Source organism: Lactuca sativa, chromosome 1 (genome assembly GCF_002870075.4).
Source record: "Lactuca sativa cultivar Salinas chromosome 1, Lsat_Salinas_v11, whole genome shotgun sequence".
Taxonomy (NCBI): Eukaryota; Viridiplantae; Streptophyta; class Magnoliopsida; order Asterales; family Asteraceae; genus Lactuca; species Lactuca sativa.
This window is the reverse complement of record NC_056623.2, coordinates 149,961,445-149,974,110: the sequence shown is the minus strand read 5'-3', so window position 1 is coordinate 149,974,110 and position 12,666 is coordinate 149,961,445. Positions and strand designations below refer to the sequence as shown.

At 36.6% G+C, this 12,666-nt stretch overlaps 1 protein-coding gene across 11 annotated transcripts; it reads right to left on the bottom strand.

Moving 5' to 3' along the window:
- Nucleotides 1-7,066: 7,066 nt before the first annotated feature.
- On the bottom strand, nucleotides 7,067-10,610 carry LOC111915761 (uncharacterized). Of its 11 annotated transcripts, XR_006192853.2 has the most exons (7): nucleotides 10,460-10,610; nucleotides 10,191-10,337; nucleotides 10,047-10,106; nucleotides 9,779-9,915; nucleotides 9,212-9,254; nucleotides 8,744-8,827; nucleotides 8,106-8,652 (listed from the first exon to the last, which is right to left on the bottom strand). XR_006192853.2 is itself a non-coding variant. In XM_042902874.2 (6 exons), the coding sequence occupies exons 1-5, from the start codon at nucleotides 10,191-10,193 to the stop codon at nucleotides 8,789-8,791; spliced, it is 354 nt and encodes a 117-aa protein (XP_042758808.1). In that variant the 5' UTR covers nucleotides 10,194-10,428; the 3' UTR covers nucleotides 8,106-8,652; nucleotides 8,744-8,788. The 11 variants fall into 11 exon arrangements, 1 of the variants encoding a protein (XP_042758808.1); XR_006192855.2 differs by adding an exon at nucleotides 7,067-7,081 and having other exon boundaries at nucleotides 7,977-8,652; nucleotides 9,779-10,337; XR_002858264.3 differs by having other exon boundaries at nucleotides 8,106-8,350; nucleotides 8,442-8,652; nucleotides 9,779-10,337.
- Nucleotides 10,611-12,666: the final 2,056 nt, after the last annotated feature.

The following is a 12,666-nucleotide window of genomic DNA, read 5'->3' as shown; positions in this document are numbered from 1 at the left end:
GGAATAGGGTCTTGAAGCATTTGAAGCAGCTGAGGCTGGAGCATGTGAGGTGACTGGAACCGGTGCAGTAACAGCGTTAACTGCCACTGTTTGTTGCCTTTTTGAGGTCTCGGGGCCCTGACGCCCCTTTCTTTTGTGGTTCCATCCCTTCTTACCATCCTCCTCCTTCTTCTTCTCGGTCTCCACTGGTTTTTCGCCCTTTTTGTGGTTATGATCATATAGCCTCTTTGCCAATCTCTTCGCGCTGTCAAACGTTTCAGGGTTAGCAGCTATCACATTCCCTTGAATGGGGGATGTCAGTCCCCAGATGAATCGTTCAATCTTCTTTCCCTCTGATGTGATCATACCCGGGCACAACAGGGATAGTTCGCTGAATCTCGATATGTAAGCATCGATGTTCCCATTCTGCACCGTGAGATTCCACAGCTCCTGCTCCATCTTCTGTATTTCACCTCGGGGGCAGTACTCAGCCGTCAACATCTCTTTCATTTCTGTCCAGGGTATAGAGTTGGCAACAGGGAGTGTCATAGCTTCTATGTGACCATTCCACCAAGTGAGTGCTTGGTCCACAAAAGTGCAGGCCGCGAACTTCACCTTCATCTGCTCGGGGCACTCGCATATCTCGAACACCGACTCTACCTTCTCGATCCATCGCTTTAGAGCGATCACTCCCCCAGTGCCGTTGAAAGTTCGGGGTTTAGCGTTCGCAAAATCCTTGTAGGTGCACGTTTTAGTGAGTCCTTGGTTCGTCCCGTTGTTCGAACTTCCGGAGCCTTGACCATTGCCTCCTCCATTGTTTCCTCGGTGAAGTTGTGCCATAGCTGCCGTGACCGCAGCAGACACAGCTGCCTGGAAAGCAGTGGAGTCAACTTCGGGCGGGGTTGGTTCGGGATTTCCGCGAGTAGCTGGGCGAGGCATCTTTCTGTCATGAAACGGAAAGATGTTGAGTGTACGTGGTTTCGGTGAGGTTATGATCCTACTAACTAGGTGTAGGGTACGAACCTAAACATTACTATCATCAAGCATACAATCATAACGCTTCAACACATAACAACTGAGAATATCATAGCAAAACACACAAAGGTTTATTAATATTATCCGCATTTAGTACAAGAAAATTTGCTCGTAGGAGCATACATAAGTAACAATAATCCGACAGCATAACGGCTCCATGAGTAGTGTAGTCACTTAAACATAGAGCCGGAGTACATAACATAGTTACTAATATCCTACTACGATAGGTCTATCCCTAACCGCGATGAGCTGCGTCAGGAGGTGGTGCCGAAGATGTGGACGCTCCCTGAAGACGAGCCACCAAGCGTTCTGCATCCTGGAGTCGAGATTCCCACCTTACCTGCCTCATGTGAAACTCCCGGAGGACGTCACGCGTCTCCTGTTCCGCACGCTCGACCCTAGTCCACAGCTGGCGTACTTGTTCAGCAGTGTTCTGAGCAAGGTCGCCGGTGTCCCGTAACCGTCTCACCATGACCGGTAGAGCTCGGTCGGCCGGTCCTCCGTCCCTCAAGTCAAAGAACTCACGTGACATGCCAAACGGGGGTCGCTGTCCCTGATGTCTGCTCCATCTCCAAAGATCCATGCCCCAAGGAGGGGTAGGTCCAGTGGGTCCCACACGATAAGCAGGCACCCTGATCGGGTAAGGGGGGTCGATGACCTCGGACTCTGCGTCCGAATCACCCCCTTCGCTGTCATCAAGCTCCTCTCCGAAAGGTTCTTCGTCTTCCTCGGGTTCGGCAGGCTCGCCCTCGACTTCTGCCTCCGGTTCCCCGTCTGATTCCTCTTCGGGGTCCTCCTCAGGTTCTTCTTCAGGCTCTTCCTCAAGCTCCTCCTCCTCTAGCCACCCGTTGTTTCCCTGATTAGGGAAGTAGGGGTCTCCAGGGTGATGAAAACCAGCCATGCTGTCTGTGCGAGTACGTAATTATGCTACATTATTCCTAGGGTACTATGACTATTGTACAGACTAAGCAAACATTCTCTTTTTGGGTGATAAGGGTATAATTTTAGGTTCCCTGGCTATTCCGATCTCATCAAGACGTGTGTTAGTTTTACCTTGGAGAGAATGTAGTTGATCAGGCTACATTCGCTCCTTGGTATCACTAAGAACAGTCTCGAATGAACCGAGATACCAGCTTTATTGTGTTTGATTCAGCGTTAGGTCCTTACTCCTAATGCAGGCAAGTGTATTTTATTTATTTGTTTTGTTCAGAGTTATGTTAGTCCTTCTTTTTGGTTTATAGTTGCATATCAATGTATGGCTCGACATGCTAGTTCACTATAAACAAAGCTCTGATACCAACCTGTCACACCCCCGAACCAGACGGCGGAAACGTCCGGGGGCTGTCGTGACTCAATTGCATACCATAACATTGAATATATATGAAACATAACAACATTCGTCACCATTCATTTCATATCACAACCAGTAGTGTTTACATGTCATACATTGTTTAAAACATTACATTCCCAAAAATTAATTTGTTCCATTCATTCAAAAATAAACTGCAACCGTCACTGGATATGATTTCCCTTGATTCACTGGTTCCCTGAGAATACAAGTATTTTGAAAAACGTCAACATATGAAATGTTGGTGAGTTCATAAGTAGTGTTTGAAATCGAATGTTTGTATTTCTTGAAAGACTACCAGAAAATCCGATATTTTCTGAAAAGAAAAGCTTTTAAAAACGTTTGTGAAGATCCATAGGTATGCTTGTTTGTTTCTATACTTGTAAAAAAAATGTTCATTGAAGATGTATGCGTTTCAAATCTGTATGTAATAAAAACCCTAGGGAAACCCGATGTTCCCCTAGTTCCTTTGGCATCCATTAAGTTGCGTTGAAACCATTACGAAAATAGCAGTGTCAGTCCCAGGCGACGTTGGAAGGTTCTCGAGCAGGATTATTTACTACAAACCCGCGTTACACAAACGCCCAGTTTATAGATATACTAACGAACCCGAAGGCATCGTCAGTACTAATCGCGTTATCCAATCGCCCGGACAAGGTGTAGTCCCACATCCGAAGAGAAAGAGGTCACGAAGACCCCGGTGACTCCATTAACCGGTTGGGGAAAATATGCGTGCGAGGGGTCCCCGACCCGCCTCGTAAAATATGCAGACTCTTCTAGCAATACCATGGACCCTTGGGGACCAGTGGTACAAGCCATTGAAAGTCACTCTACGTTGTGCCGAGTCGGTAAAACTCAACACTCCGTAGAAAATATGTGTCTTCGGGCCTTAAGATCAGGTCATTGGGCTAGCTAGGCCCAACAAGCAAGATTTTACACTTTTGGGGCCCGAAGATGGTGCGTAGACGTCTGTGCACACTCGTATGTATATGTATTACCAAACGTTATTTGTATGATCGTAGTATCGAAGAGTTAGTAGTTGTAGGTTTCCATTGGCTCGAGACCGAGCCAATTCGTTTAGCAACGACTTTTGGTATTGTAATGAGTTGTATTTCGTCGATAGTCGCGGTGTCATTATTTAATCAAATTGTACATAATGAATCAGCCTTGAAATATTTCTGTTTTCAGCCCCTCATTATTTGTAAAATTTACATTTTCAACCCTTTTTATGTAATATTTCCCGGTTTGGTCCTTAAACTATTTTTCTTGACATTTTAACACCAAAAAGTATTGAAATTAATATTTTCCAGCATATTTTTCATAGAAAACAGTTTAAGTCCCTGAAAATGCAGTTTTTCTCGGTTTTAGCCCTTCTTTTCGCAATTTTGACAATTTTGGCCCAAATTGGAAATTTTTTGCAACTTTGGTCCTTTTTAAATTTAAAAAGCATTTTAAACCTTTGAAAAGGATTTGGGACACTTATAGTCCACTGTTTTACAGAAATTCACAGTTTTGGCCCTCCAAAACAGAAAAATTCGCATAATGGGCCTCCTTGGGCCGAAATTTTCATTTTTAGCCCAATAAGCTTGAAATTTATGTTTTTAATCCTCTAATTGAATATAATTCCAGAAATAGTTTTATGGAAACTGTTTTGGCACATTTGATCCATCAGAATCTGTGAAATGTCAATTTGGGCCCTTATTTTTGCATTTTTCACATTTTAGGCCCAAAATTTGTGTTTTTAACCCAAAGAAAATTGTTACTAAACCACTTAGCCATTTTTCTTGAAGCACTTTGTGTTTAGAAATATATTTGAAGCTAAAATCATTTAACACAAGATATATCTCGGTTTTGTTGGGTTTTAAGGCTAGATCCAACATAAAAACACATAAAAGCATACATATAAGCATGGAAATCATACAAGGCATACAAACACATATAGATCTACACTTTCACTTGTATTCCCTCCCCCCCCCCCACAAAACTCATAAAAACAGAAAATAGGGGGTATGAAGCTCACCTTGGGGTGTTGACTCGGTTTTTGGAAGAAAAGATGGAAGAAAAATGAAGTGTTTTTGGCCTTGGCTCCCTTTGATGAAGATCTTGAGTTTTGAGATGATTCTAGGGTGTAAGATCACGATTTTTGTATAGATTAGGGAAGGATTTTGATAACAAAAGAATTTAAACCATAGATCTATGCATAATCTTACCTTAGATGAAGAATATTGTAGAGATTTCCTCTTGAAAGCTTCCTAGAACTCGAGATTTTGGAGAGGGAAGAGGAAGAAGTCTTGAGTGAATTTTAGAGAGAGTTTGTGAGTGTTTTGTGTGTGTGTGGTGATGCTCTCGGCCAAAACAAGAATGGGGAGGGAGAGGGAAGAATGGAAGTGATCTTTGAAGTGAAATGCATGGAGAAATGAGAATAATGCATGGATATCCTATGGGTAAAGATGAGGTGTCACTTGAAAGTCAACTCCTTCTTGGGTTTGGGCCTTGGGCCGAGAATGGGAAGGAAAAAAAAAGATTTTTGGGCTTTTTGCTCCTAAGCCCAATATTAGTGTTAATTAGGGTGTGTTTTAAGCTTAAGAGAATGTAGTAGGATTTTTATGTTTTTCTTGAACTAGTTTTAGGTTTCTCATGTATCAAAGCTCTTAATCCATTTCATTCTAGGCCCAACATGACCTAAAATGTTAAAATAAATAAGTGTGGGTCCAATTAGAGTCCAATTAGGGTTCTAAGCCCATGATAGTCTAATTGGAAGCTTATTGGCCCATTTGGATCCAATAAGGAAGTTCTAGCCTAAATTAGACTTAATAAGAACTTCTAGGGTCTCCAATTGTTTGATGACTATTTGTAGTTCTAGCATGTTGTATTTGATTGAAGTTTTTGGATTCACATTAACTTGAATGTATAGATTACATGGCTCAAAATTTACAGTTGTGACAACGTGAAAAACTAATAAATTAAAATTATGTGTTTAGTTGTCATACTTGTATACTAAACGTGTTAATTGTAACAATATGTCAAAATAAATGTTTAAACTGTAATCATATTTGAAATTGAAATTGAAATTAAAATTTCAAATTTCAAATTTGAAGTTAATAGTCATTATGGTAGGTTTAATTTATGGAAATTAAATTAATGATATACTAAATACTAAAATGAAAAATAAAATAAATAACAAGTGGAAAATAAATATATCTCAAAATTATAAAAAAATGACATGTGGCCAATTGAATAAGAGAATGACATGTGGCAAAATTATTCTTATTTATTAGGGTAGATTAAAAAATTGCTAATATTATTATCAGATCTATAATCCATTTAGAAGGCCCCCGAAGGAAAGTTAGGACAAGGCATCTATATTATCCTCAAAAAGGGGAGAATATTGACTGATTAAAGCCAAAAATAAAAATATGTTTTCCTTTCTGGTGCATAAGGCTCCATTTGTTTGCACAAAACAAGTATAATTTTAAGAAACTTTACTTATAACTAGAGGGGTTACCCGTGCGTTGCGCGGGGCGGAATGTGTTCGTTTTGTGAGACAAATAATGAGGTACATTGCATAAATTGGTATCCAAATTAAGGATGTTGCTATTCTGTGTAATTTTCCATCAATCGGGTGAATGGAAATGTAATGATAGATCATGCTACCAAAAGAAGTACAATGCTATATTTGAATAGATTTTCAAAAACAATGAAAATACAATCTTATATCCAGGTAGTTTTAAATGAAAGTAGAATGCAATCTACAATCCAAATTCCAGTGGGTAGTTTAAGAATTGAAGAGAAAATGTATTATGGACACTCATTTAAACAATATGGCCCTCCGTACTAACATGAGGGTACAAAACAATGAAAGCAAAGTAATCCATTTTAAAAAAACAATGAAAGCCAGTAAAGAGAAACAATCTATTATTATTCCATTTACCAATAACCATGACCAATCATCATCTCATTTCGTAACATGCGAGCTTAACCAAGCAAGGGTAATTTCGTAATTTGGAGAGCAACATCTAGTAGTAACAAATATAAATTAACAAAAGTAAAATATATTAGAGAACACATCTGATGTAAAAAGATACAATTATAAATATTAATCTGTAATGTGTTTATATAGTTTTGGATGATGATACCCATCTCCAATATATCGTTTCGGTACTTTGCCTAGGATTTATAAGAACCCTTTGAGCTATACCAACACTTTTGAGAAGTAATCTGGAAAATTTACTATAAAATAATACAAATGTAAAAAAAAAACAGTATTTCAGTTGAAGAAAACAATGAAGAAACAGTGCATCATATACCTGTTTCTTCAATGGATCCGATGTTCCCCTGTTTAAAAAAATAAATAAATCAAAAGGTTGAAACCCTCCTAACCTTTCAATCAACCCTAATCCACATGAGACTTTTTATTTGTTCAAATTCGAACATTGGTTCAATGGATTTGTACGAACAGGATGTGGGTTCCAAACAAAAGAGAAATATCAATTCGGTTGGTTTATTATGAAGCTAAAGTTGGTCATGCTATAGCATAATATACTCCTGTTTGAACTGGGGTTTGAAACCAAACTTCTCCTCTATAAAATTACTTAATTGTGTCATTAATTAAATAAAATGAAAAACAATAAAAAAATATTAAAAAATTAAAAAATTTAAAAAAGAAGTACCTTGTTGTTGACTGTATGGCGTCAAAGCTGGATTGACGTCTCAGATTAGCTGCAAGGCAATAATAAAACAGAATTCATGTAAAAAAAATAATAATAATTTATATTGTAGTTTTTTATAAGTTTTAACTAATCTTTGTCTTTTCGTTGTGCAAAAACACGTTGAATTGCAGTAAAGATTTCGGGTGTAAATACATAAACACCACAATTTATTCGGTCACTAATTATTAGACCAAAACAGTAAAAACTAATTATTCTATTTAACATGTCAAGTTGTTGACTTTGGTTAAGCACATAAAAAGTTTCAGGTTTATCTGTGTAATGGAACAACTCTCCAATTGTTCTGCTGATACAGGGGAAACCTTAATTACAAGGATTGTTCCCATCCAACCATATTTTTATGAGCCTTTATAAAAAAATATGTAGTGTATGTTAGAGTGAGTTATTTAAACATTTAAGTTTCCTATTAACCTGAATGAATTTTATATAAATTTATGTAATGTATAAAAAAAGAAGTCATACCAAACATCTCGGATAATGGGAAAGTGCAGGAAACATCACAATTTAGCAAGAACATGTGCAATTGTTATAAAAAACCTTAGCATTCAATAGGACTATAGGAGTTTGAAAAAAATAGTTTTTTCTTGTTACTTTTGTGATGAGATCTCTGGAATTGTATAGTCAACCAGCAGACCCACGTGGGTTGTCATCTTTCAAGTATCAATTTCAAGATGATCCAAAAGGAAATCATAATAATAAGATGAAAAATTGAGATCAAATCCAACACCATCAAAGAGAAACGAAAATTATCAAAAAGAAAGAAGGTCGTGAAGTTGCTTGCTAGGAATAAAATTGAAGCCCGGAAGAGGGCCATCAATCTCAATCTCTCTCCAACACTTGTATACAACATCGAAGATTATAGGTGGAAGTAAGTAAATAAATAGTACTTCTTCACAACAGACGCGAGGGTTTCCACTTGGTTGTACATAAGATGATTGCTCCAACAACGAACCCCTATTTGGAGTCACATATTTTGCAGTGGTGTTTGTATCAGACATTTTGTCGAGCACTTGATGTGCGTCTCTAAAGAGGAAATATATTCCATTAATAATGTAAAAGAAATTCCAAAAACTTCAAAACAACAACAAATTACAAATAGCAGGTTATAAATTCCTTCTCTATTAAGATTGAATGAGTAAAAATCCCCGATACGCCAGCCGAAACAGATCGGCTTCAACAAACACCATCTGAAAATCATTGTAATCTATATATATATATTTAATTGTGCACATCATATTTTCCAATCATACGCAGTAACAACCTGTATGAACACACCATCAACATAATCAACATTTATGATAGTGATTATGAGCAGGAAAGGAAATTGATCACAGAAAAAGAAGAACACATACAACATGTTAATCTATTACCCGGTTTCCTTTGGAATCTGAAAAAAATAGCATACCTTATAAAATATATCCAAAATATCACCAAAGTTAAATTTAGACACAGGTAAACAACTCCAAACAATCAATTTATTAAATTTCCAATCCTCCTCCCCACTTCAGTTGGTAAACATTCCCGATACGCCAACCCAAACAGATCAGCTTCAACAAACACCATCTGAAAAAGAGTGAAAACATTTGGAGGCGATGGTAGGAAGAAATCAAATACAAATAAAAAATAAGTATAAGAAAAGTAGAAAAAACCATACCATCAGAAATTGGAAAGGAAGGAAAGAGAAAACAAAGAAATCGTATTATTTTCCCCTTCTGTTGAATTCCATGAAATGAGAAACCTGGAAGAAGAAACCAAAAATTTTAAATTATTTCACAATCAATTGAAGGCTTCAAAGTCCTCACAAATGGAAACCGGAAATTCACTATGAAGCCTTTGAGTTGTGAATGTTCCCATAAATAATTTAGTTATTATTTAAATGTATAAAATATACAGCTTAACAAATCTAATATCATTATATGCCAAATTAACATCATGGAACTAAAAAAGACTTAAAAATGGATTTTTGATATTTAGGAAAGAAGCAAGTGGTAAAAATTAAAACTTGTTACTGTAAGGTTGAGCATGTGTTTTTTGAGAAAATGACTTAACATTATTTTCAGGCTCAATTGATCTAATAGATGGATAAACTGTATGCCTTATTGTGTCATTTGACATATCTAACCTCCCAGCAGTGACACTTGTCTAAATTTGTTGAAGCTGTATATCTGTTACATAGAAAAAGAGAAAGATGAAAAGATAATTACTTGTGTTGTCATAATAAACAAAAGGACATCTTTTTAAGAACTTTGCATCTTTTAAACTTGTATTGTGAAACTAAGATCCCTAGAAGAGATAGCAAAGCAAAGTTACAGTTGAATTGAAGTTCAATTCCATTCCAATCCTGTGTTTGGTTGTGATCAGGTACAAAATTAAATTCCATAGGAATTCACAAAATTCCATGGCCAATGGGTTTCAAAATTCCATCGTAAAACCTATCGCACTTAGATCTTAGTATTTCTTCCTTAATAAAAATACCTAAATGACCTATCAAACCTAAGAAAAAAAAACACAAACAGACACATGAATTCCATTCCATTTCCCCCAACCAAATGCATGACATAATTTAATTCATTTAGGTTCCAAATCCTTCAATTCCCAATTCCATTGATGGAATTTGATTAATTATGATAGAAGTAACAATCTAATGTTTTTTTTTAATTAGTTGAAAAATAAAACTTGAATTGCTTACTCAAATGAGCTTGATCTCAGCTTGTCCCAGACCACGGACCGATTGGGTGCAGCTCGTACTTTATCCCAAGATTTCAACTTCTTGATCTTCATCAAATTGTGCAGTACCTGAATTGCTACATGAAGTCTCTATAAAACCTGGAACCAAAAATCAAATCAAATTATAAATTTATACCTGATGGATTCAAATCAAATAAGGTATGTGGGTTAGATCGACTATATAAAGGGAGGGTGAGAAATTGCGGTGGTTGCAGAACGTGGAAGTCGACGTGCGTGTTTGTACTCTGCAATAGATTAATCCTCTTACAACCATCAAGCAAATTCCCTTGCTGCCAGAAAAAAACCCCAAATTATCTGCAGAAAACATAGTGAATACGTAGAAGGAAGCGCGATTGAAATAAACAAAACACTACCATCTGAAGTTACTCCCGTGACGACAATCAGTGGAAGGTAGAGCAAATAGGGAGATGCGGTGGAGGAAACATCGAGAAGGAGCGGAGGGATTAAACTAAGTCGATAAGTAGATATACCACCAAGGATCCGACCACGTTGTTGTTTCCCTGTTGAAGTAAAGAGGATAAATCAATGGTGGTTTGGAGTAGCAGGGGTGAGACGACCGAAGTTATAAACCAATTATACCAGAAAACAAGAAAAAATAAGATGAACGTATGTGAAAATTTACCTTACAGAGAGAAAGACGGATGTGGATGAAAGAAAGCAGGGAGCAGAAAGAAGAAAGAAGGAGATATGGAAGAGAAAGAAGTTAAGGAAAGAAAAAGAAATATCCATTAATTGACACGTAGATCCGAGTATATGAATAAAGGATCAAGCGTTGGACACGTTGAAAGGGGTTGAAAATTTTTACAAAAACCCCCCCTCTAATTAAATTAAAACAGAGAGAAAATTGGTAACAAAATTAGAGGGACCATAGTTGGATAGAATTTCAACAGTTTACTGTTGAAATCTATCACAACTTTTATTTATATATATATATATATATATATATATATATATATATATATATATATATATATATATATATATATATATATATATATATATATTAATGAGTAAAATTTATGAATGAGATAAAGTAGAATTTAATGGAATACATTTTATCTTTTAATAAACTTACTTTTAAAATATAAGGTTTAATTTATATTTCTGTCACACCCCGAAAACCAAAGGCGGAAACGTCTCCGGGGTTGACTACCACGTTGTGTATCAAATCCAATGTACATAGTATTCACAGTAAACAAACATTACATTACATATATATGAAAGTTTACATGTGTTTCAAAAGTAAAGTTATACAAATATACATATGCATCATATTAACAAAAGTTGAGACGAGTCTTCTACGCACTCCGTCTTCGTCAAAAGAGATCGTCGGGTACCTGTCTAACTTGGACCTGAGAATACAAGCGGTTTGAAAATCAGCATAAAGCTGGTGAGTTCATAAGCGGTTTTGTTTTGTGAAAATGTATCGGTTTCCTTTAGTTTCTGAAAAGATTTGTTATCCAAGAAAATCCCATATTTTCTTATGTGAAGTTGGTTAAGTTATCGTTTGTTACCAATTCGGTTACGTATTGTATTTACCCCAGGAAAATCCCATATTTTCCTAATTGTAAGATCAATAGTATAACACAAGTATAGTTTAACACACAAAAACTATATAATGAAATTCTTGGGATCACTATCCCGAAAGATATACAAGTTAGTTTGAGATATTCGAAAGTACGGTTCAAGATCATGGGATTATCATCCCGAACTAACACGAGATAAGTTAATGTATGCATGTAAATATAGATTTGAAACCATGGGATCACTATCCCGAATAAGATACAAGTTTTAGAAACCATGGGATCACTATCCCGTATAAGATATAGATTTAGGAAATCTTGGGATCACTATCCCGAATAGATATAGATTTAGGAAATCTTGGGATCACTATCCCGAATAGATTACAGATTTAGAAACCATGGGATCACTATCCCGTATAAGATATCGATATGAAACCTTGGGATCACTATCCCGTATAAGATATAGTTAAAGATCATGGGGAAAGACATCCCGTACAGATAGTAGACATAAAACCATGGGATCACTATCCCGAACTAGGTACCAAATAGTTTAGTTAATACCATGGGATCACTATCCCGAAAGAGATATAAAAATAAACAATGGGATCATTATCCCGTATAGAACATAGATATAGAATAGTTTGATAATACCATGGGATCACTATCCCGAAAGAGACATAGAAACAATACCATGGGATCACAATCCCGAAAGAGACGTAGAATATAGATACAAGACCATGGGATCACTATCCCGAACGAAATAAAGATCCTGAACCCAAACTGTGAATAAGCTGATATTAATACATATTGTGAGTCGGGTAACCATACTGATACGACAACGCGACCTCCTTGACGTTTGTCAGACGTTGAACGATTTCTAGAAATTTGTCACCCTAGGCGTGCCCGCCTAACTGTAGCTAGCAGTTAAGGTGTGGGATTGTCAGTCCCGAATAGATCTATTCACAAATTCCGCGCTCTCCCTCCAGGAGACTCTGGTTACACTTCCGGAGAGGATTTACTGATCATCCATAAAGGGTAGTGACTATCTCACAAGCTAGTACTAAACTATTCACAGGGATCGTATAAGATATTGATATACAGAAAGTTGTGAAACATAGTATAGTAAAGTATAGATACATACATGAAATCATCGGATAATACATTCAAATGATACGGAGATAAACTGAACAGACATAGTTTATCTTGTAATTTAGTATAGATATCAGTATACGATAGAAAGCACAGTAAAGATCCCCAAATTATTCCCATAATAATTTGATTAGTTTGATTGTTTCTTAACTAAAAT